The sequence below is a fragment of the Amyelois transitella genome, chromosome 28, assembly GCF_032362555.1.
Source record: "Amyelois transitella isolate CPQ chromosome 28, ilAmyTran1.1, whole genome shotgun sequence".
Lineage (NCBI taxonomy): Eukaryota > Metazoa > Arthropoda > Insecta > Lepidoptera > Pyralidae > Amyelois > Amyelois transitella.
The window spans coordinates 5,499,787-5,525,778 of NC_083531.1; the positions used below are offsets into that span (position 1 = coordinate 5,499,787).

The 25,992-nt window shown below is 37.6% G+C and overlaps 1 protein-coding gene across 1 annotated transcript; it reads right to left on the minus strand.

Annotated features, from left to right (window-relative positions):
- Positions 1-1,463: 1,463 nt before the first annotated feature.
- On the minus strand, positions 1,464-25,486 carry LOC106142731 (zinc finger protein 3). Its single transcript, XM_060952226.1, has 13 exons — positions 25,263-25,486; positions 24,643-24,774; positions 23,942-24,077; positions 23,000-23,271; positions 22,420-22,550; positions 21,734-21,808; positions 19,869-19,998; positions 14,590-14,696; positions 13,518-13,608; positions 12,897-13,034; positions 4,155-4,256; positions 3,065-3,160; positions 1,464-2,355 (listed from the first exon to the last, which is right to left on the minus strand). Exons 1-13 carry the CDS (start codon positions 25,368-25,370, stop codon positions 2,215-2,217), a joined length of 1,659 nt encoding a protein of 552 aa, XP_060808209.1. The 5' UTR covers positions 25,371-25,486; the 3' UTR covers positions 1,464-2,214.
- Between the last annotated feature and the right edge of the window lie 506 nt (positions 25,487-25,992).

Genomic DNA, 25,992 nt, shown 5'->3' on the forward strand with positions numbered 1-25,992 from the left:
ACATACTGCCAATTCTTAACAAATTATTTAGATAGTGATGTGTGAAGTAAAATGTCGTTAAAATTTATATATCCGCTATCGACATCGTGGACATTTATCGTTATAGGCGATGGGCTCACTATTTGAATACCATTTCTATCATTAGGCCATACAGCTGAACGTGACCTGTCAGTCTCTTCAAGACTTTTGGCTCTGTCTACCCCGCAAGGGATATAGAGATAAAGTTTGAACGCGCTTATCTCAGATATTACAGGATCGAATTAAAAAATTATTTTTGCGTTGAATAGAGCATTTATCGAGGAAGGCTTAAGGCTATATAACATCACACTGCAACTATAAGGAGCGAAGAAACAATGGAAAATGTGAAAAAACACGAGGAAAATTATTCATCCTTGGAAGGCTACAATAACTAATCCACATCGACGTAGTCGCACACGGGCACAAATAGTTAATAATAAATATCGACAAAAAGTTATCGAGCGAGCCTTTCCCATCACTAAAATACCTGTTCACCTCAGTATCACGGCCGCGGCGGTACATTTTAATGGAGTTACAACACATGATCGATTTGTCGAGGTTACGGAGCGGGGGCGATAGGTCGCCGCTTCGAATCTCGAGCATGTCAATATTTTGACTTTTACTATCACACACATAACTACACATAATTACGTCTTTATCCCTTACCTACCTTAAAATATAAATGCATATTGTTTAAATCCGTGTACCCCACACGGATTTAAACAATATGCATTTCTATTATTATTAAGTACATACATACATATAGTCACGTCTATATACCTTGCGGGGTACACAGAGCCAACAGTCTGATAGGCCACGTTCAGCTTTTTGGCTTGATAATAACCTCGGACTTTAAAATTACAACCGGACAACGTGACGTCAGATTATTTGAATATTTATATAATTATTTTAAATTGATATAAAATCTACGCATATGGTTCAGAATAAAAAGCGAATTGCACACATTCAAAATTGTGCCGTGCCGTGTGGTTCCCAGCACCAATTATAAAAAGAATAGGACCACTCCATCTTTATCCCATGGTTGTCGTAAAAGGCGACTAAAGCTAAGGCTTATAAACTTGGGATTCTTACTTAAGGCGATGGGCTAGCAACCTGTCACTATTTAAATCTCAATTCTATCATTAAGCCAAACAGCTGAACGCGGCCTATCAGTCTTTCAAGACTGTTGGCTCTGTCTACCCCGGCAAAGGATATAGACGTGACTATATGTATGTATGTGTATAATTTCTTCTCTGTCTGTATGTAAGCGGCAATCTTGGAAAGTTGTGGACGGATGGATGTTTCTGATGAAGGTTTATATAAATGTATTGCTACTCGAGCGAAGCCGGGGCGAGTCGCTAGTTATTACATAAAAAGGTAAAAATAAAACCATGTTCATCTATAAATAAATTTATTGCAATTCAACCTTAAATTATATATTTTTTTTAATAGATCCATTTATTAACTGAGCAATTATATCAATTATTAATATCTATGAATATATAAATTATTATTTAACACTTTTACTATAAAATGCAACCTGCGACATTACGCTGAGTCAGGACCTTTTCATTGTCCATCATTGTACACACATGCACATTGCAAATTCACATTGTTTATTACTGTTATTTATGCATGTGTCCAACAAATCTATACTGAAAATTTGTTAATCTGTATAACGTTAATAAAGCTGAAGAGTTTGTTTGTTTGTTTGAACGCGCTAATCTCACTAACTACTGATTCGAATTGAAAAATTATTTGCGTTGAATAGACCATTTATCGAGGAAGGCTTTAGGCTATACAACATCACGCTGCAACTATTAGGAGCGAAGAAATAATGGAAAATGTGAAATTAAACGGGGTAAATTTCACAATACAAAAAATTCATCCTTGACGGCTTCAATGACGGCCCAAAACAACTATTCCACGGTAACGAAGTCGCGGGCACAGCTAGTAATAAATAAATCTTTTATTTATCTATATATCTGTAGGCAACCTTCTTGCTAAACGCCCATAGCAACGGTTGCCATGGTGTTGTTAGAGTTTTATGTCAAAAATAATTTTTATTTGTAAAAGCTTCTCAATTATTATGTTCATAATATAATTATTTTAAAACTGATTATTTCTCTCCTCTTTCCTCCTTCTTCCTTCTGTAGGAATAAATAACTTTTATAACTATACTTCCTACATATCTATCTATACAAATTCTTTCTTCCTCCCCCGATACGGGGCGGGCATTTTCAGATGAACTGTGTTTACGTGAAGCTTCATAGAATTGGACTGAGAGAATGCTTTCTCGCAGTGGGGACACACGTACGGCTTTTCTCCGGTGTGGACCTGAAACAACGGAATTACATGATTACTAATCACGATTACCGATCGCGCGGTTACCTTTTAGGATTACCAATCGCAATTAACTATTACAAACACCGATTATGATTACCTATCGCGATCACCGGTCACGATTACCTATCACGATTAACTTTTACAATCACCGATTACGATTACCTATCACGATCACCGGTCACGATTACCTATCACGATTAACTTTTACAATCATCGATTACGATTACCTATCACGATCACCGGTCACGATTACCTATCACGATTAACTTTTACAATCACCGATTACGATTACCTATCACGATCAACGGTTACGATTACCTATCACGATCAACGGTTACGATTACCTATCACGATCACCGGTTACGATTATCTCTCGTCCACATTCTATTCTAAGTTTAATTGATATTGTGAAGTTGACGTTGTTGAAGAAAATGCTGCAGTGCAGTTCTTTACCGCTTCTTCTGCACTGACGCCTTGGAAGCGGCAGTAAACTTAGTTTTAAGTAAGCAAGAATGTTGTTAAACCATACGTTTTGACAATTATTAAGTGATATGAAGTATCCTATAATCCTATAATAATGAATAAAAATTTTGAATTTGAATTACCTTTCACGATCACCGGTTACGATTACCTATCACGAACATAGATTACCATTACCTATCACGAACACCGATTACGATTACCTATCACGATTACTCACCCTCACGTGCCTGTTGAGACCAGCCTTGTGTATGAAGCCCTTGGCGCACACCTCGCACTTGTACGGCCTCTCGCCGGTGTGTGTGCGTATGTGTATCTGTTGATGTCGGAAACATGAATAAATAAATATACATACATACATACATACATAAAATCACGCCTCTTTCCCGGAGGGGTAGGCAGAGACTACCTCTTTCCACTTGCCACGATCTCTGCATACTTCTTTCGCTTCGTCCACATTCATAACTCTCTTCATACAAGCTCGGCGGTTTCGGGTACTTTTGACCTGACCCTTTACCAGGACGTCCTTAATTTGATCAAGATACGTTCGTCTAGGTCTTCCCACTCCGACCTTTCCCTCCACACACATAAATAAATATATACGGGACAAATTACACAGATCGAGTTAGCCTAGTATATGGACGATAAACATTGAATTTAACTATTTACTTATGATTTACTTAAAATGTATTAAAAAAAAAAAAACAAATGTAATCCTAATTTTGAGTTTATACCTATCATTAATATTTGCGCGCCTGCATGCAGGTTGATTTATATGTAAAAAATATGTGAATCATGCAAATAAATTATTCTATTCTATTCTATTCTATTCTCGAAGTAAGTCCGAGACTAGTGCTACGAGATACTAACTCAACGATACTGTATTTCATAATAAATACTTATATAGATAAACATCCAAGACCCAGGCCAATCGGAAAAAGTTCTTTTCTCATCATGCCCTGGCCGAGATTCGAACCCGGGACCTTTATATAAAGTATTGAGATTTATATAAAGTGACAGGTTGCTAGCCTGAAACCTTAAAGAAGAATCCCAAGTTTATAAGCCTATCTCTTAATCGCTTTCTACGACTTTAAACAGACGGAGTGGTCTTATTCTATATTTCGGTGCCGGGAACCACACGGCACTATCTTTAAAACTATCTTTTAATCTTTTTGCATGCTATAATTCATGGCTGACCAGATGGAAATATGTTTTGTTTTTACACCTTTTGTAAACCCTAGTCAAAAGCAAATATTCCATTCCATTCCATTCCATTCCATTCTATTCTATTCTAAAAACGTTATAATCACCTGCAACAGCTGTAGATTGGCGAATTTCTTCGGACACAATTTGCAGAGGTAAGGCCTCTCGCCGGTGTGAGTTCTTTGGTGATACATCAGATTGGCTTTCGACTGTGAGACATAAACAAAACAAACATATAATCACATCTATATCCCTTGCGGGGTAGACAGAGCTAACAGTCTTGTAAACACTGATAGGCCACGTTCAGCTATTTGGGTTTAAGATTTGAGACTTTCTACTTTCGACGCTTTCGACTGTGAGACGAGATTTATATATATATATATATATATATATATATATATATATATATATGTGGGAATAATTATGATTTATTTTTGTTATTTTTTGTAGTAATTCTTAAGTAGTTTGTATAGCAACACTAAAGTTAATTGTCAATGTCGGACATGACTATGTCTATTGACATCTGACTAGATGTCAATGTCAAAAGGGGATCTGAAAGAAAGATTTGTCGTTGTTGGTTTGTCAAGAAGAAAAAATAAAGATTTTGAGTGTTTGAAAAGTGTTTGCATCAAGTTGAGCCCCATTCCCACATCTTTTTTGGGGGCTCGTCCGGGATGGTGTAAAATTTGATGCTAGCCGAAGACGCAAGACGAGATTAAAAAATTGCAAGCCACGCCGTGGACGCGGACTGTTTTACCGACAATTTTGCCGGTCCGGACTGAACATAGGTACGAATCACACCTCTACTGTTTTACCGACCCTACGAACTGTTCAGACTTCACTTCAAACAAAATGTTGCAAGCTACAAAATAATTATACTAAAATGGTAGTTTTTTTTGGAATTTGGATTAAAGATTTATTTAAGACGAAAGACTAAATGAGTCCAAATAAGCCATCATTTTGCACGACTACCAAGAGAAGACGCAATTTAAAGAGCAATTCAAGTTTGAAGAGTTCTAGCTTGATAGCAACAATGCCGCCGAAGAAAGATGATAAGTACGAAAGTGAAGATGAAGAACAGGAGTATGAAGTTAAGATTTCATTTAAGGACTTGGAGAAATCTATGACTATTTTTACCGGAGATGACACCTACCCGATTGAGACATTTATTGATGAGTTTGAAGATACTGCACAGATTATGAAGTGGACTAAAGTTGAAAAGTTAATCTATGCGAAGCGGCTTTTAGATGGAACAGCGAAGTTGTTTTTACGCTCTTTGGGACGAGTTAAAGATTATCCAGGTTTAAAGAAGGCACTCAAAGAAGAATTTGGCCCAAAGATTAATAGCGCAGTGGTGCATAAAAAACTTGCTTCGCGGAAAATGAAAAATGAGGAGACATATCAGCAGTACTTTCTGTCTATGAAAGAATTGGCGCTTCATGGCAAGGTTGAAGATGCCGCATTGATCGAATATGTGATTGATGGTATTCGTGACTTGGATACTAATAAAGCTATTTTGTATGGAGCCTCGGACATAAAAGAATTTCGCAAGAAGTTGGAAATTTACAGTGACTTTAAAAAAAAGAGTTCTAATAAGCCAGTAAATTCAACTAATACTGTCCAATCATCTGGAAATACTTCATTTCGAAAGAAGACTCGCGTTCATAGATGCTATAACTGTGGTGATTTAGATCATGTGTCATCCAATTGCTCGAAAGGAGTAAAATGTTTTAAATGTAATGACTTTGGCCACAAATCTACTGAATGCCCTAAACAGACAAAGACTCTTAATATTCAAAATAAAAAAGAAGATAAAGTTCCGTACAAAAATATAAAGATCAATGGCAAAGACGTTATAGCCCTTATTGATACCGGAAGTGACATAAACCTAATTAAAGAATCAGAATTTGAGAAAATTAAAGAAGATGTTAAAGACTATAAGATTGAATCTACGTGCATAACTGGAATAGCAAAAAACGAAGTTTATACCGAGGGAATGTTTGTAGCTAATATACAGATTGATCAATACTTTACAGACATCAAGTTTCACGTGGTCAAGGATAATGATATACCAGTAAACATAATAATTGGAAACCCTATTTTACATGATTTTAAAGTCTGCTTTACCCCAGAAGGAATTTTCATGGAAAAGATAACCCACCTTACGCTTTTAACAGAAGAAAAACATACTGACCGGATTTACGACATAGAAGATTCTAAATATAAAGAAAAAGTTCATAAGATGTGTGAAGAATATAGACCAAATGAAATGAAGAAAGAAAGTAAAGTTGAATTAAAAATAATATTAACAAATGAAGATCCAGTATATCAAAATCCTCGACGACTATCACCTTTGGAGATGACTGCTGTTAACGCGCAAGTGAAAGAATGGCTAGATGGTGGCATAATCAAACCTAGCAAATCTGATTTTGCCAGTCCCGTGGTTTTGGCTGATAAGAAAGATGGTTCTCGACGAATGTGTACTGATTACCGAAGATTAAAAGTGATTAAAGAACGATTTCCACTACCAACAATAGAAGATCAGATTGATAAGTTAAAGGAAGCAAAGGTTTTCACTTCCCTCGACCTCAAAAACGGCTTCCTACACGTAAAGGACTTACCTCCGAGAGTTGCTCGCTGGGCGCTCCTTTTAGAAGAATATGACTACAAGATTGAACACCGACCAGGAACAAGGATGAAACATGCAGATGCCCTAAGCAGAAATCCTGTTTGCCTTATACTCACTGAAACTACAGCCCGTATTAGAAAAGCTCAGAATGAAGATGCCCATATAAGACTAATAAAAAATATCTTAGAGACACAGAATTACGAAGACTATATTTTACAAAACGAAATTTTATATAAGATTAAAGATGGAAACAGACTGATTGTTGTGCCAAAGAAAATGCAATATGAAATAATAAGGAAGAATCATGAAAGAGGACACTTTGGAACTGTAAAAACAGAAGAATTGATTAAAAGAGAATATTTTATAGACAACTTAACAGAAAAGGTTAAAAAGACAATAAATAATTGCGTTGAATGCATTATTCTATCACACAAAGCTGGTAAAAAGGAAGGGTATTTACATCCGATCGACAAAGGAGACGTCCCATTGTCGACGTATCACGTAGATCATTTGGGGCCAATGACATCCACTTCCAAAAATTATAAATACATCTTAACTGTCGTAGATGCGTATACGAAGTTCACATGGATTTATCCTGTCAAGACGCTGACTACTGAAGAGACTCTAGAGAAACTAAGGCTGCAACAACAAACGTTTGGTGCACCTGAAAGAATTATTACGGATCGAAACGCTGCTTTTACATCAAAAGATTTCCAAGAATATTGCAGAAGAGAGAATATTGCACTTTATACGATTACTACTGGACAACCCAGAGGAAACGGTCAAGTTGAGCGCATACACCAGATCATAATAGCGGTATTAAGCAAACTAAGTGTTGATGATCCTAATAAATGGTATCGCCATGTCTCCAATGTTCAAAGATGTCTAAATGGAACATATCAAAGAGCTATTAAAATGACGCCGTTCGAATTACTTTTTGGTACAAAAATGAAGGATAAAGATATAGAACTGCAAAAATTAATAGATGAAGAAGATATAGAAATATTTAACGAGAAAAGACAAGAGCTCAGACAGAAGGCAAAAGAATCCATTGGAAAAACGCAGGAAGAAAATGTGAAATCATTTAATAAGAAGCGAAAGAAAGCCAATACCTATAAACCAGGCGATTTGGTCGCGATTAAGAGGACCCAATTCGCACAAGGAAGTAAACTATATCCAAAATACTTAGGACCGTATGAGATTGTTAAAAGCAATCAAAACGATCGCTATTCTGTGAGGAAGATTGGCAACAGTGAAGGTCCGTTTAATACAACTTCCTCAGCAGATTACATGAAGCCCTGGATCTCACTGGAAGATGATTCATCTGAGTCAGATGAATAACAGGATGACCGTGTGGGAATAATTATGATTTATTTTTGTTATTTTTTGTAGTAATTCTTAAGTAGTTTGTATAGCAACACTAAAGTTAATTGTCAATGTCGGACATGACTATGTCTATTGACATCTGACTAGATGTCAATGTCAAAAGGGGATCTGAAAGAAAGATTTGTCGTTGTTGGTTTGTCAAGAAGAAAAAATAAAGATTTTGAGTGTTTGAAAAGTGTTTGCATCAAGTTGAGCCCCATTCCCACATATATATATATATATATATATAAATCTCGTCTCACAGTCGAAAGCGTATATATATATATATATATATATATATACCAGCTGTCCCGGTAAACAAACGTTGTTTTGCCATATAAATAACTAGCTGTGGCCGCGACTCCGTCCGCGTGGAATAGTTATACACACATACATAAAATCACGCCTCTTTCCCGGAGGGGTAGGCAGAGACTACCTCTTTCCACTTGCCACGATCTCTGCACACTTCCTTCGCCTCATCCACATTCATAACTCTCTTCATGCAAGCTCGGCGGTTTCGGGCACTCTCGACCTGACCCTGAATAGTTATTTTGGGCATCATTGAAGCCCTCAAGGATGAATAATTTTCCCCGTTTTTTTTTTTCACATTTTCCATTATATCTTCGCTCCTAATAGTTGCAGCGTGATGTTATACAGCCTAAAGCCTTCCTCGATGAATGGTCTATTCAACGCAAAAATATTTTTTCAATTTCGAACCAGTAGTTCCTGAAATTAGCGCGAGGGAAGGAGGCACGAAGGAGCGAAGAAATACTGGAAAATGTGGAAAAAAATGGGGGAAAATTATTCATCCTTGAATCTTGGCCTCAATGTTGCCCAAAATAACTATTCCCACGCGGACGAAGTCGCGGGCACAGCTAGTTATTAATAATATTTAATATTATGTTGACAAAATGTGATTATTACAATTTGTAAACTATAAGTACTAATAATAAATCTAAAAATAAAAAAATAAAATTCCTAAACTACTAATTAGACAAAAATGTGGGTATTTATTTATTTATTTTAATTGGAACACCATCAGTGTTTACATACTCCATTCGATTACGAGGACATAAGTAAGAATAATAATTTAAAAAAAAATTAAGATATCCTGTCGCTTCATAATTTCTACTGAACATAATCAATCAATATAATATATTGCATTGCACATATACATTACATAATCACGTCTATATCCTTTGCGGGGTAGACAGAGTCAACAGTCTTGAAAAGACTATTCAGTCTTTTTGTGACCACGTTCAACTATTTGGCTTAACGATAGAAATGAGATTCAAACAGTGACAGGTTTCTAGCGCATCGCCTAAAAAAGAATCCCAAGTTTGTAAGCCTATCCCTTAGTCGCCTTTTACGACATCCATCGGAGTTGACATAGCTTTTTTACTATTGGTGCGCTGGAACCACACGGCACGATACATACGTGGCAAGAAATGCCGCATCTCTCGCACAACAAGATATGGAGTGGTCCTATTCTCTTTTTTACTATTGGTGCGCTAGAACCACACGGCACGATACATACGTGACAAGAAATGCCGCATCTCTCGCACAACAAGATATGGAGTGGTCCTATTCTCTTTTTTACTATTGGTGCGCTAGAACCACACGGCACGATACATACGTGACAAGAAATGCCGCATCTCTCGCACACCAAGATATGGAGTGGTCCTATTCTCTTTTTTACTATTGGTGCGCTAGAACCACACGGCACACATTAGGTACATACATACATACATAAAATCACGCCTCTTTCCCGGAGGGGTAGGCAGAGACTACCTCTTTCCACTTGCCACGATCCCTGCACACTTCCTTCGCTTCATCCACATTCATAACTCTCTTCATGCAAGCTCGGCGGTTTCGGGCACTCTCGACCTGACCCTTCACCAGGACGTCCTTATTTAGATCAAGACACGTTCGTCTAGGTCTAAGAGTCCCAAACTTATTTTGTCTACTGCCCACTTTGAGAATAAATATTTTTTTAACGCCCCCATTTTTTCACCTATTTGAGTTTGAGCAATCTTTTAATTCATATTAGTTGATGTTCACAAGTTGTTGTGAGTCGAGAGCTCTTGAAGTCGTTGTTTAAGAGGCCTCCTAGCTGAATAAAATAACAAATCACCCCCCCCCCCCCTCTACACAACGCCCCCATTTAGTTCTACATTCATTCATGTTTTTTTTAATGTAGACAATGTGCATTCGTCCACGATTTAGATTCAAGAGATCTATATTTGTACATTGACGTCCGATGAAAACGCTGCAGTGTAGTTTGTTCCGCCGCTTCTTCTACACGTGCGCTTCGGAAGCGGCAGTAGTTATAATTAGATTTAAGTGATGTGACGTCAATAAGTGATACCTTGTATCCAATTTTGAAAATAAATCTATTCTATTCTATTCTATTTCCGCCCACAAGGGGGCGTTATCGCCCACTTTGGGAAAGACTGGGCGAGGTACATACGTAACAAGAAATGCCGCATCTCTCGCACACCAAGATATGGAGTGGTCCTATTCTCTTTTTTACTATTGGTGCGCTAGAACCACACGGCACGATACATACGTGACAAGAAATGCCGCATCTCTCGCACACCAAGATATGGAGTGGTCCTATTCTCTTTTTTACTATTGGTGCGCTAGAACCACACGGCACGATACATACGTGACAAGAAATGCCGCATCTCTCGCACACCAAGATATGGAGTGGTCCTATTCTCTTTTTTACTATTGGTGCGCTAGAACCACACGGCACGATACATACGTGACAAGAAATGCCGCATCTCTCGCACACCAAGATATGGAGTGGTCCTATTCTCTTTTTTACTATTGGTGCGCTAGAACCACACGGCACGATACATACGTGACAAGAAATGCCGCATCTCTCGCACACCAAGATATGGAGTGGTCCTATTCTCTTTTTTACTATTGGTGCGCTAGAACCACACGGCACGATACATACGTGACAAGAAATGCCGCATCTCTCGCACACCAAGATATGGAGTGGTCCTATTCTTCTTTTTTACTATTGGTGCGCTAGAACCACACGGCACGATACATACGTGACAAGAAATGCCGCATCTCTCGCACACCAAGATATGGAGTGGTCCTATTCTCTTTTTTACTATTGGTGCGCTAGAACCACACGGCACGATACATACGTGACAAGAAATGCCGCATCTCTCGCACACCAAGATATGGAGTGGTCCTATTCTCTTTTTTACTATTGGTGCGCTAGAACCACACGGCACGATACATACGTGACAAGAAATGCCGCATCTCTCGCACACCAAGATATGGAGTGGTCCTATTCTTCTTTTTTACTATTGGTGCGCTAGAACCACACGGCACGATACATACGTGACAAGAAATGCCGCATCTCTCGCACACCAAGATATGGAGTGGTCCTATTCTCTTTTTTACTATTGGTGCGCTAGAACCACACGGCACGATACATACGTGACAAGAAATGCCGCATCTCTCGCACACCAAGATATGGAGTGGTCCTATTCTCTTTTTTACTATTGGTGCGCTAGAACCACACGGCACGATACATACGTGACAAGAAATGCCGCATCTCTCGCACACCAAGATATGGAGTGGTCCTATTCTTCTTTTTTACTATTGGTGCGCTAGAACCACACGGCACGATACATACGTGACAAGAAATGCCGCATCTCTCGCACACCAAGATATGGAGTGGTCCTATTCTCTTTTTTACTATTGGTGCGCTAGAACCACACGGCACGATACATACGTGACAAGAAATGCCGCATCTCTCGCACACCAAGATATGGAGTGGTCCTATTCTTCTTTTTTACTATTGGTGCGCTAGAACCACACGGCACGATACATACGTGACAAGAAATGCCGCATCTCTCGCACACCAAGATATGGAGTGGTCCTATTCTCTTTTTTACTATTGGTGCGCTAGAACCACACGGCACGATACATACGTGACAAGAAATGCCGCATCTCTCGCACACCAAGATATGGAGTGGTCCTATTCTCTTTTTTACTATTGGTGCGCTAGAACCACACGGCACGATACATACGTGACAAGAAATGCCGCATCTCTCGCACACCAAGATATGGAGTGGTCCTATTCTCTTTTTTACTATTGGTGCGCTAGAACCACACGGCACGATACATACGTGACAAGAAATGCCGCATCTCTCGCACACCAAGATATGGAGTGGTCCTATTCTCTTTTTTACTATTGGTGCGCGGGAACCACACGGCACGATACATACGTGACAAGAAATGCCGCATCTCTCGCACACCAAGATATGGAGTGGTCCTATTCTCTTTTTTACTATTGGTGCGCTAGAACCACACGGCACGATACATACGTGACAAGAAATGCCGCATCTCTCGCACACCAAGATATGGAGTGGTCCTATTCTTCTTTTTTACTATTGGTGCGCGGGAACCACACGGCACGATACATACGTGACAAGAAATGCCGCATCTCTCGCACACCAAGATATGGAGTGGTCCTATTCTTCTTTTTTACTATTGGTACGCTAGAACCACACGGCACGATACATACGTGACAAGAAATGCCGCATCTCTCGCACACCAAGATATGGAGTGGTCCTATTCTTCTTTTTTACTATTGGTGCGCGGGAACCACACGGCACGATACATACGTGACAAGAAATGCCGCATCTCTCGCACACCAAGATATGGAGTGGTCCTATTCTTCTTTTTTACTATTGGTGCGCTAGAACCACACGGCACGATACATACGTGACAAGAAATGCCGCATCTCTCGCACACCAAGATATGGAGTGGTCCTATTCTTCTTTTTTACTATTGGTGCGCTAGAACCACACGGCACGATACATACGTGACAAGAAATGCCGCATCTCTCGCACACCACCTTCCCGCTGTCCGTCCGTCTGTTGTGCCGTTTCACGCGAACACCCAGGTGTATGCGCTGATGGTGGATAGCGTACGAGCGTTCGCTCGTGAATGTTTTGTCGCACTGTAAACACATACGTACATACATACGGTCACGTCTATATCCCTTGCGGGGTAGACGGAGTCTTGAATAGACTGATAGGCCACGTTCAGCTGTTCGGCTTTAATGATAGAATTGAGATTGAAATAGTTGACGGGTTGCTAGCGCATCGCCTAATCCCTTAGTCGCCTTTTACGTCATCCATGGAAACGAGATGGTGGTGGTGTAAATAATGTTAATAAAATTTTAATAAAGATATATACACTCCTTTATATTTTAACCTAATATATGAAATAAAAAAATATTTTCTTTCTCTCTCTCACACAGTATACAGTATCGTTGAGTTAGTATCTCGTAACACAAGTCTCGAACTCACTTCGAGGCTGACTCGATCCGTGAAATCTATCTCGTATACATACATACATACATAAAATGACGCCTCTTTCCCGGAGGGGTAGGCAGAGCTACCTCTTTCCACTTGTCCCGTATATATATATAAATACATACCTCCTCACATTTAGTGGCCTCGTGCGCCATTTTGATGTGTTCATTCAATTTTTCATTCGTATTAAAACTTTCACCGCATTGTGAACAAGATCTGAAACATATTACCTAAGTCAAATTCAATAATTAAATAACACTATAATACATATTATTATAATTTATATTCAAATAATTATATAACACTAGCTGTGCCCGCGACTTCGTCCGCGTGGAATAGTTATTTTGGGCATCATTGAAGCCCTCAAGGATGAATAATTTTCCCCGTTTTTTTTTTCACATTTTCCATTATTTCTTCGCTCCTTATAGTTGCAGCGTGATGTTATATAGCCTAAAGCCTTCCTCGATAAATGGTCGACGCAAAAAGAATTTTTCAATTCGGACCAGTAGTTCCTGAGATTAGCGCGTTCAAACAAACAAACAAACTCTTCAGCTTTATAATATTAGTATAGATTATGGCACATTTCAATATCACTTAATAATTGTCACATCTTTTGAGTTTCACAACATTGGTTGACGTCAAATGAATCACTTAAAACTAAGTTCACCGCCGTTTCCGAAGCGTCAGTGCAGAAGGAGCGGTAACAAACTGCACTGCAGCGTTTTCTACAATAACGTCTTACATACTTTAACATTTTACATAAATGTTTGTTATTTAAATGTTCTCATTGTAAGTGAATGTAATTCTTTATTAGAAATAAAGTTCTTAAACCAGAACGTCAACACTCACAATTATTCAAACTTGTTATAAATTAATATGAGTATTTTATAAATTAAAATATATTTATTTACATACAATACATAAAGTCACGTCTATATACATATATGTATACTTGTGTGCCGTGTGATTTACCGCACTTAACAATAGGACCACACCATATCTTTTCCAATGGACGTAGTAAAAGGCGACTAAGGGATAAGCTTACAAACTTAAGATTCCTTTTGTAGGCGATATGCTAGCAACCTGTCACTATTTGAATCTCAAATCCATCATCAAGCCAAACAGCTGAACATGGCCTATCAGTATTTTCGAGACTGCTGGCTCTGTCTACCCCGCAACGGACGGAGATGTGATTACCTTTTATTAACATCGCAGTCTTTAAGCTCACTGTGTCTTCTGAGAGCTTCATCGTTGTTGAATTTTGTATCACATGTATTGCAGTTCCGTGTGAGGGCGCCTCTGTCCTGTAAGTGAATAAATATATTACTATTATGTGCCGTGTGGTTCCCGGCATCAATAATAATATTAATATTGTGAAGTTGACGTTGTTGAAGAAAATGCTGCAGTGCAGTTTGTTACCGCTTCTTCTGCACTGACGCCTTGGAAGCGGCAGTAAACTTAGTTTTTAAGTAATTTATTTGACGTCAACCAAGTTGTTAAACCATACGACAATTATTAAGCGATATAATAATATCCTATTTATTTATTTATATATTTATGTACAACAAGAAAAATTAGCAGAAAAAAAAAAACTTAAAATAAAGAAAAATTCAGTACAAGGGCACTACTTATTTCTAGAGAAATTTCTTCCAGCAGGCCCACGACAGGAAAGTGTAAAGAAAGGTATTGGCTTGTGTACATACCTAATATTTAATATATAAACTTACATAAACTTACTGATATTAATAGACCTAAAACATATTATCATAAAGTTATAAATATTAAATAAATATATTAAATAAATAAACATACATGAATACAATATAATATAATATAAATACAATACCTATAAATGAATAGTGGATGCATCACGACGACAACGACAGGTAGTGTTCTCTCACTCCCCTCTTAAAACCTGATAAGGATTTACTATCACGTACGTCTGGCGGCAAACAATTCCACAATTTGACAGCCTGGACGGAAAACGAGTGGCTGTATGAAGCAGTACTATGCTGTGGCAATTCCAGTAGGAGTCTGCGGTGCGATCTACAAGGCGCGTCAAGTGGGTTTTTGTAAGAAAATCTTTCGCGCAGGTAGGACGGGTAAGAAGGGTTATGGAGAATGTTATATAGGAGATTAAGAATTCTGGCGTTACGCCGGTAGCGGATAGGAAGCCATTTAAGTCGTTTTCGGAATTCAGACACATGGTCAAACTTTTTCAGGCCAAATATGAAGCGGATAATGAATAAAATATAATAATGAATAAAAAATTTTGAATTTTTTTTTGAATTCAATAGAATAAAGAATAGAACCACTCCATCTCTTCTTCCCCACGGATGTCGTAAACGGCGACTAAAGGGTAGGCTTATAAACTTGGGATTCTTCTTTTAGGCGATGCGCTAGCAACCTGTCACTATTTGAATCTCAATTCTATTTTATAGCAAAATAGCTGAACGTTCTATCAGTCTTTTCAAGACTGTTGGCTCTGTCTACCCTTCAAGGGATATAGATGTGACAATATGGTTAGATGAATGATTTCTATATACTATGTATATATGTATCTATATTTTTTATACATACCTATATGTATGGATGTATGTATTAGGGTTGTTACGGATGCAAAAATTTAGACATCCGCGGATGCAGATGCGGATGCGGATTATTAGAAGTTCACATCCGCGGATGCGGATGCGGATGCGGATTTTGGGATTTTAATTTAAAAAGATAATTATTTGAATTTTAAATGCATAAATAACTGAAAATCAATTTATACTTAACTTTTAATTTATTTAAAAATATTTCTAGAACAAAATTACAGAAGTTTTTAGTTTTATTTAAGACACAAAACAATTTTAAGCTTCAAGTATCATAAAAAAAATCTTTGTTTAATAATTAAACTTAAAAATTGTTAGAATCCCACTTCTTTTCTTTTTGCAGTACTTCCTCTAAAGAAAGCTGTTACTTGGCTTGTTGCAACGGAGTCACAATTGTACCTGTAAAAAAATACAACTTAATATACATAAATCTTCTACTAAACAAAAAAAATAAGTACAAATAAAGTTATAATTGAAACGAGACATTTAATTTCAAAAAAATATTAATGAAAACTAAAGTTCTTAAAATATCCGATATTCCGATATTTTCGATAGATTAGATTTACATACCTGCTTCATCATTCTTCTCCTTCAATTCCTTTTCTTTATTCGCACTTTGTATTTGGAATAAACGAAACTCCTCCGGGTGTATCGATTTCAGGTGATTTTTCAAAGAAGTAGTAGTGCGTCCCTTCCGCGAGTAACTTTTATTACATATCTTACACTCCGACTTCTCCGGATCATTTTTGTTTATTGTAAAATAAGTCCAGATACTGCTTTTTATTGGTGGCGACATTTTACTTAATATTTATATCAAAATATTCATTAAACACGCAAAAAACTATAACGTACACCGTAAACACTCACTAAAACTATAATTTTTTTGACAATAAGAAAAAACACAACAAACAAGACCTGTAGGATCTTACAAGATCCTGTATGTAAGGTTATCTGTGATTTTGACGCACCAAAATGCATTGATTGCACCTCCTCTGACATTTTACCTTCATAATTTTGGGAAAAGTCACAGTGAATTGCTATTTCATCCTCTGCCAAGTTTTTGATGCATGTTTGATAACATTTTGATTGATGCCACATGTTAAAGCTATGTTTTTTGAATGCCGCTATATCAGCCTCAAAGGCAGTTATCAATTGTTTAAGTGTTCCTGTCTTATGTGTTTTTACAGTCTTTTTGGTTTTAATTTCTTGTTCACCATTTGAGGTAATTTTTTTATAGAAGTGATTTTCAGTTTCCCATGCTTGCCATGTAACTGCCTCATCCATGGATACATTTTGTAAATCGTAATTCAATGAAATATTTGTACAGTTTGTACATTTTCCATACATGCAATCAAACGTCTCTACACTACAAGAAACTTTTGCTAACAAATCATCAGTATTACGTAAATCAATCGTTTTATATTTTTTAAGAGCCAAAAGTTTATAATTTATATTAGAATGTTTAATGCAAAGGCATGTGTTCCGATTACGTAAATTTGGAGTTAAAATGTAAAATGGCTTGATCTTACAAAAGGTAGAAAACGAAACTCTACCACCTTCTTTTTTATATTTGATGTACAAATTACGCAGGCTATTAAGAAGATATCTAATTTGCTGTTTATTTTTTTTTAATGTCCTACACTCTCGTTTACCCGCCGTGGCCCTACTTACGTCATCACGATGAAAAAATTCTATAATATTTTTATTAGTTTCAAATGTACTTCTCCTTTTATATTTGCTATCTCTTACCCTTACACCGATTTTTTTAGAAATAAATGATTTTGATTTACTATTAATAACTGTATCATCTGTTACAATATTTTTTAAAACATTCCTTTCTTTATTTGAACTGCACTTTTTGTATGTCGATTTCAATGCATATTCTAAAATTTCATTTCTTGCCTTTATTTTACTAATTTCCGCATCAAACTTCTTCATTTGCTTTTCAGTGAAAATTTGCAGTCTTCTATATTTTTTTCTTGCTGTCTCATTGTTTCGTTCCAAGACCACAATTCGAGTTTTTGCCTTACTCAGGTTCAATCTTAATTTTTGCGTACACCTACGTAGGCGATTATATTTTTTTAACCATTGGTCCGGTGGATTTGGTTCAATATCTGGTCCCTGTGTAGTGTATGTCGTTGCTGTTGGAATCGATTGTTTTGTCGATTCGGCTGCTGTTTCCGAAGCGGAACCTGCAGTACTTTCCTTTTTTTTTCGTTTTTGTTCTCTCCATTTTGCTCGAACTTTTGTTTTTTCACTTTCTGTCATGTCAGATATCTTTTTGTACTTATATTTTGATTTTATTCTTTCTAAGTTCTTTTTCCTTAATTCCTCATGTTTTTCTGGATTTAACTTTAATCTTTCTCTGTAGCGTCGCATTTTCTCAGCTGCGGATGATAATGCCATTTTGTTGAGCTGCAGAATGTAAACACAGCTTTACATTTTCCGTTTTTGATATTTTATTTTCCCCTTATACGTTACCGTATTAAAGTAACAAAAGAAGAAGTAACAAAACAAGTGGAAAAAAAGATTTAGCAACGAAAAAACATAGGTTAACTTTAATTTCAGACGTTTTGCTAATATATTCACATATCTAATGATACTACCTAAAGAAAATTATAAAAATATCGTAAATACAGTCAACAAACTTACCGTTTTTCAGCTGTAACAAAAAGTGGATACTGCTCAGAACACAATCAACACGTTTGGTGTACGACTACAGAATGGCCAGTAAATATTTTTAAACAACCTGGAATGACTTTGACAGGAGTTGCAATGTTGCCAACGCCAAAAAAATAAATGCTTTGGTAGTTTTATATAAGGTTTACTAGTTCAAAAACAGGTAACAAAAGTTGGAATGAAGTTTTGGAACTTCTTCTGGGACAAGACTAATAAGTTAATTTTAATTGTAAAATATTACTAAACTACTTTGTTACGTTGCTTTTCTGATATATTACTAGTCATACTATATTAAAACATCATAAAATTCTTATAGTTTACTTGGCGATGACTACAATAATTGAGGTTGAAGTTTCGTTTTTCAGAATGGGACACATGGTTTTTCATACATTCACGTTTTTGGTTTTCGACAAAATCAATATTTTAGAAGAAACTTAACAGTTATAGAGACTTTCTATTTTTTTTTGTGTGTCTTAAAACAATCAGCTATATGTATAAAACATCTTCCGATAGGTATTAGTGGTTAAAAAAATAATATTCACATATAAAGTCACGGGACAAACTCAGTTATGTTATTGGCAAAAAAAATGAGAATCGCTCTTGTTACCGTCAGTTACCGACCGAATGAAGTTAGCAAGCAAGCAATTACCAAAACAAACGCGAGCACGTGCCTCTCTAGCTCCGCCCACTTTCTTTACATGTCGTTACTTGTTGATGACGTTGATGTGAGTAAATCTGCATCCGTAAAAACTCCACATTGATTGATGCAGATGTGAATACGGATGCAGATGTCTGAATTAATGCGAATATTCCGCATTTGCGGATGCGGATGCTAATATTCGTAACACCCCTGGTATGTATGATACATACATACATACATATGATCACGTCTTTATCCCTTACGGGGTAGACAGAGCCAACAATCTTGAAAATACTGATAGGCCACGTTCAGCTGTTTGACTTAATGATAGAATTGAGATTCAAATAGTGACAGGTTGCTAGCCCATCGCCTATAAGCCTATCCCTTAGTCGCCTTTTACGACATCCATGGGACCGAGATGGAGTGGTCCTATTCTTTTTTTTATTGGTGCCGGGAACCACTTGTCACTCGTAAGTACGATACTTTTATAAATATATGTATGTATGTATCTATACTTCCCACAACTATATCATATCTATATCATAAAAACCACATCATCTCACCTGCAGCGCGTGCGTCTTCTTCACGTGCATGTTGAGCCCGTTCGCGCCGACGAACGACTCGCCGCACAGCGCGCAGCTGTGGCGGGACGGGTGCGACAGCCGCACGTGGGTGAAGTAGCTGGTGGATTTGCTGGAAAAAACAAATTGAAAAAAAAAATTTAAAAAAAAAAATTTAAAAAAAAATTTAAAAAAATGTAAAAAAAAAATTAAATTTTTTTTTTTTTAATTTCGCTTAGAATTTATGACATCGTGAACACTTGTAATAGTTTTTTTTTTAACAATATTATGAATATCTCAGTAATTAAGTTAACCAATTGTGATGATCGTCGGAACTCAAAAAATTGTATTGACAAATACAAATTAGAAAAATTCATTTTTTTTTAATTTATTACGCAATATACTTATACATATAGAAAATGCATTGTGACATTGAGTCTTAAACTCCCACGGGAACTGGGAAGAAAGGGATTAAATAACTAAAATAAATAAATAAATATATACGGGACAAATTACACAGATCGAGTTAGCCTCGAAGTAAGTTCGAGACTTGTGTCACGAGATACTAACCCAACGATGCTATATTTTTTTATAAATACGTATATAGATAAACATCCAAGACCCGGGCCGATCAGAGAAAGTTCGTTTCTCATCATGCCCTGGCCGGGATTCGAACCCGGGACCTCCGGTGTCACAGACAAGCGCCGCTGCGCCACTGAGGCCGCCTAACCATTAGAACAGAGAGAGAGAGAGAGAGAGAGAATGAGAGAGAGAATGAGAGAGAGAATGAGAGAGAGAATGAGAGAGAGAATGAGAGAGAGAGAGAGAGAGTGAGAGAGAGAGAGAGAATGAGAGAGAGAGAGAATGAGAGAGAGAGAGAGAGAGAGAGAATGAGAGAGAGAATGAGAGAGAGAGAGAGAGAGAATGAGAGAGAGAGAGAATGAGAGAGAGAGAGAATGAGAGAGAGAGAGAATGAGAGAGAGAGAGAGAGAGTGAGAGAGAGAGAATGAGAGAGAGAGAATGAGAGAGAGAGAGAGTGAGAGAGAGAGAATGAGAGAGAGAGAGAGAGAGAGTGAGAGAGAGAGAATGAGAGAGAGAGAGAGAATGAGAGAGAGAGAGAGAGAATGAGAGAGAGAGAGAGAGAATGAGAGAGAGAGAGAATGAGAGAGAGAGAGAGAGAGAGAGAGAGAATGAGAGAGAGAATGAGAGAGAGAGAGAGAGAATGAGAGAGAGAATGAGAGAGAGAGAGAGAGAATGAGAGAGAGAGAATGAGAGAGAGAGAGAGAATGAGAGAGAGAGAGAATGAGAGAGAGAGAGAGAGAGTGAGAGAGAGAGAATGAGAGAGAGAGAGAATGAGAGAGAGAGAGAGAATGAGAGAGAGAGAGAGAGAATGAGAGAGAGAATGAGAGAGAGAGAGAGTGAGAGAGAGAGAGAATGAGAGAGAGAGAGAGAGAGAGAGTGAGAGAGAGAGAATGAGAGAGAGAGAGAGAGAATGAGAGAGAGAGAGAGAATGAGAGAGAGAGAGAGAGAGAGAATGAGAGAGAGAGAGAGAGAGAGAGAGAGAGAGAGAGAATGAGAGAGAGAGAGAGAGAGAATGAGAGAGAGAGAGAGAGAGAGAGAGAGAGAGAGAGAGAGAGAATGAGAGAGAGAGAGAATGAGAGAGAGAGAGAGAGAGAGAGAATGAGAGAGAGAGAATGAGAGAGAGAGAGAGAGAGAGAGAGAGAGAGAGAGAATGAGAGAGAGAGAGAATGAGAGAGAGAGAGAGAGAGAGAGAGAGAATGAGAGAGAGAGAGAGAGAGAGAGAGAGAGAGAGAGAATGAGAGAGAGAGAGGGAGAGAGATAGAGAGAGAGAGGGGGGGGGGACTCACGCAAAATTGGCGCCACACAGCTGACACACGTACGTGTGTCCGAGATGCCATCTTGAATGTTCGCGGGCTCGGCTCCTGTTACACAGAGAGAGATAGATAAATCATTTATTTATTAAAACTAGAGGCCGCCCGCGACTTCCACCCGCGTGGAAACCCTATCAATCCCGCGGGAACTCCGGGATAAAAAGTAGCCTATGTGGTATTCTGGGTCTTCAGCTACCTACATACCAAATTTCATCGTAATCGGTTCAGTAGTTTTTGTGTGAAAGAGTAAAAAACGTCCGTACTGACATCCTGAATTCCTGACGTACTCACAAACTTTCGCACTTATAATATTAGTAGAATTAACAAACATGTAGTTAATATGACGTTGTTGAAGAAAATGCTGCAGTGCAGTTTGTTACCGCTCCTTCTGCACTGACGCTTCGGAAGCGGCGGTGAACTTAGTTTTAAGTAATTTATTTGACAGCAACCAATGATTTGAAACCCAAAAGTGTGAAAATTATTAAGAAATGTTAAAATATCTCATAATCTATAGATACTAATATTATAAAGCTGAAACGTTTGTTTGTTTGTTTGTTTTAAAGCGCTAATCACAGGAACTACTGGTTCGAATTGAAAATAATGTATATGTGTAACACATTTACATTGTTTTCAATTCGATTTCAACTTCGATTCAAACTCACCCGGATTTAGTGATATAATTGCACAGTTTACATATATACTTCCTCTCGTGCGAGGCTGTCGTGTGACTCTTCAGCGTGCGAAGGCTTGTGCAGTAAATGCTGCACACTTCGCATCGGTGCTTGCCAGCTTTCTGGGCAACATATATAAATTTTTGTATGATATATTAAAAAAATATATATCTATAATACACAATACATACATCGTCACAATCACGCCTATATGTCTTGCGGGGTAGGCACACATGCACACGGTCACGTCTATATCCCTTGCGGGGTAAACAGAGCCAAGTCTTGATAACACTGAATGGCCACGTTCAGCTGTATGGCTTAATGATGGAATTGAGATTCAAACAGTGACAGGTTGCTAGCCAAACGTCCAAAAGAAGAATCTCAAGTTTATAAGCCTATCCCTTAGTCGCCATTTACGACATCCATGGCAAAGATATGGAGTGGTTCCGGGAACCACACATCACTACTACCTAGTAGGTATACAAATTTTTACACAAGCCAGTATTGAATACTCAAACTTATAATATAACACACCTCTTTTTCCGTCTGAGGTTAAAAACAACTCACTCACCGGATCATGTCTTAACATGTGATTTTTGAACGTCACATCCGTCATGAAACCTTTATAACACAATTCGCATTTGTACAACGAATTCAAATAATTGTGCGTGTTCATTCTCTCTCTCAGTTCGTTCATCTGTTCCATTTTGCTCAGGAACAACAAATCTATCTCCGGCGCCAACTCCTCTACTGTCTCTGGTTTGTTATTTTTTTTAATTTTGCTCGACAGCGGCTCTTCGTCGCTCGCTTCGCTTTTTATATCGTTTCCAATTGCGTCGACGTCTGAAATGGGAATGCAGTGTATATAGTACTGTCCTCTGTCTACCCGCATGGGATATAGACATGCATGCTGCAGGGTGACATTTAAAACAACTGCATCCTTTTAAACATAGACTATACCCATGCTTCTGAGCCGTTTGAGCCTATTTTTATTTAAATTAAACGTCATCATTTTCATATTTAAAAAACCCTCAAAAAATACGTCACACGCTTTATTAAAGACCATTTTAGTACAAAAAGAAATTAAAACTAAACATGTAAATAAATGTCTGAAAAATAAATTATTTTTCTAGTATCAAGATCAAGTAAAGTACAGAGTTGTCGAGATCGCTCAGCTGAATGAATTGTGTCGTTGACCTCTGAATCTTACGCGTCGCTTTTCCGTCGGCCGGGGTGATATGACGTATTTAGGATCGTGGATTTTGATACTTTTATTTTTTTTCGTACTTTCTGAAATATTAACTTATATTTTTCTATTAACGTTTTTAAATATCCTTTAGATGAGTACACTTAACAGTTAAATTTATGCAGTTGAATTAAACGTCACCCTGTATGTATTGCGAGTAGACAGACAGTATTATATATATACATATATATATAAATATATACAATCTTAACTTATATTTTTGTGTTTTTTTTTTTTTTGCTAAAATCATATCCAGTCCATTCTTACCCAAATCATGAAAATCAATCTCCTCCTCTTTTATTTCATTGATCTCATTGGACATCAACGATAACCTCTCTATTGTGAAGGGGGGTGACGGCTGGTGGTCGGTGCGGTCCATGCGACGGAGGAAGTCTGTGGTGATCTGTGACACGTAACGTAACATATAATCACGTCGATATCCCCATGCGGGGTAGACAGAGCCAACGGTCATCATACATATACATATAATCACGTCTATATCCCCATGCGGGGTATACAGAGCCATAAGTCATCATACATATACATATAATCACGTCTATATCCCTCGCGGGGAAGACAAAGCCAACAGTTTTCAAAAGACAGATATGCCATGTTCAGCTGTTTGGCTTAATGATAGATTTGAGATTCAAGTAGTGACAGGTTGATATATCACTTAATTATTGTCATATCTTTTGGTTTCACAACATTGGTTGACGTCAAATGAATTACTTAAAACTAAGTTCACTGCCGCGTAAGAAGCGTCAGTGCAGAAGGAGCGGTAACAAACTGCACTGCAGCATTTTTTTCAACTTCACAACTATCCAAACTTAGAATAGAAATGTGGACGAGAGAGAATACTCGTTGAGTTAGTATCTCGTAACACAAGTCTCGAACTTACTTCGAGGCTAACTGGAATTAGTGTAATTTGTCCTGTAATCATTTATTTATTTATGAAAATAATATCATACCAGCTCAGTCTCGGCTAGGTAGCCGAGAAGCTCGTTGGTGTTAACGCAGCGCTCCTTGAAAGCGGCAGTCTTGATCGTCATCACGCTGCAGTAACTGCACATCTTTTTCGGTAATCTATCTGTAGTCTTGACCTGAAATTTATATGTTAAATGACTTTAGTTTTTCTGCGTACTTATCTAATTTTTTACTTACACATTAGATGAAAATAGTATAAATAATACATACATATAGTCATGTCTATATCCCTTGCTGGGTAGACAAAGCCAAAACAGTCTTGAAGACTGAAAGACCCCATTCAGCTGTATAGGCCCATTGCTCTACAAGGGGAATCTCAAGTTTTTAAGCCCATCCTTTAGTCGCCTTTAACGACATCCATGGGTAAGATTTGGTCTCTGCCTACCCTTCGGGAGAGCGGAGGGTTTTAGAATGAATGTATATATTTATTATTGTTACTGTGTAAAACTCTATTCAACAATTGTTTGCTATCAGACCAGTATAAAAATGACAGCTTTCATCATTGCCCAGACCAAGGATCGAATCTAGGATTTCAGTTTCAGAGGCAAGAACGTCGCCAGCGGGGTAAAGAGACCGTAAAAAGGAATAAACACGAAATTAGTACCTGTATTCCTGTGACAGTTTCGTACGATGAAATCAGTTTATTTGAATAAATATCAAAAAGTTTCACATCCGTCGCGAGACACACGCGACATGCGAGTATTTCTGCCATATTCACTTTTAAGTACAAGAACTGAATCTATTATTTATTTTTACAATTCAATTCAACACAAATACACAAACAAAACTCTATACTTAAAAATAATAATTGAATTATTGTTTTGCCGTTGTGACAACCTGGAAGGATTTTGACAGTAACAGCAAAATATTTGAATAGACGTCAAATTGGCAGTTTGCCAATGAGCGCATCAAGTTTACAGTCTATGGTTAAAGTCAAGTTGAAGTTCATAGTGGTGTATCATACCATCCCTCACATTTTATCGATAGTTATATAAAGATAATATAAGCCGCCTCTTTCCAAAAGGGGATAGGCAAAGACTACATACATCTTCCCCTTATCGATAGTTTTACATACATACATATCGTCACGTCTATATCCCTTGTGGGGTAGACAGAGACAACAGTCTTGAAAAGACTGATCGGTCACGTTCAGCTATTTGGCTTTATGATAGAATTGAGATCCAAATAGTGACAGGTTGCTAGCCCATCGCCTAAAAAAGGAATCCCAAGTTTGTAAGCCTATCCCTTAGTTGCCTTAGTTTACGACATCCATGGGAAATAGATGGAGTGATCCTATTCTTTTTTGAATTGGTGCCGGGAACCACACGGCACAT

Bases quoted from the DNA above. Each gene is read 5' to 3' on its own strand.
- LOC106142731 (XM_060952226.1), bottom strand. From the start codon at position 25,370: ATGGCAGAAATACTCGCATGTCGCGTGTGTCTCGCGACGGATGTGAAA. The intron at 22,551-22,999 runs GTGAGTGAGTTG...TATGTTGCCCAG, and splicing joins ACATGTTAAGACATGATCCG to AAAGCTGGCAAGCACCGATG. The intron at 4,257-12,896 runs GTATGTATCGTG...TATGTCTCACAG, and splicing joins GATGCGGCATTTCTTGTCAC to TCGAAAGCCAATCTGATGTA.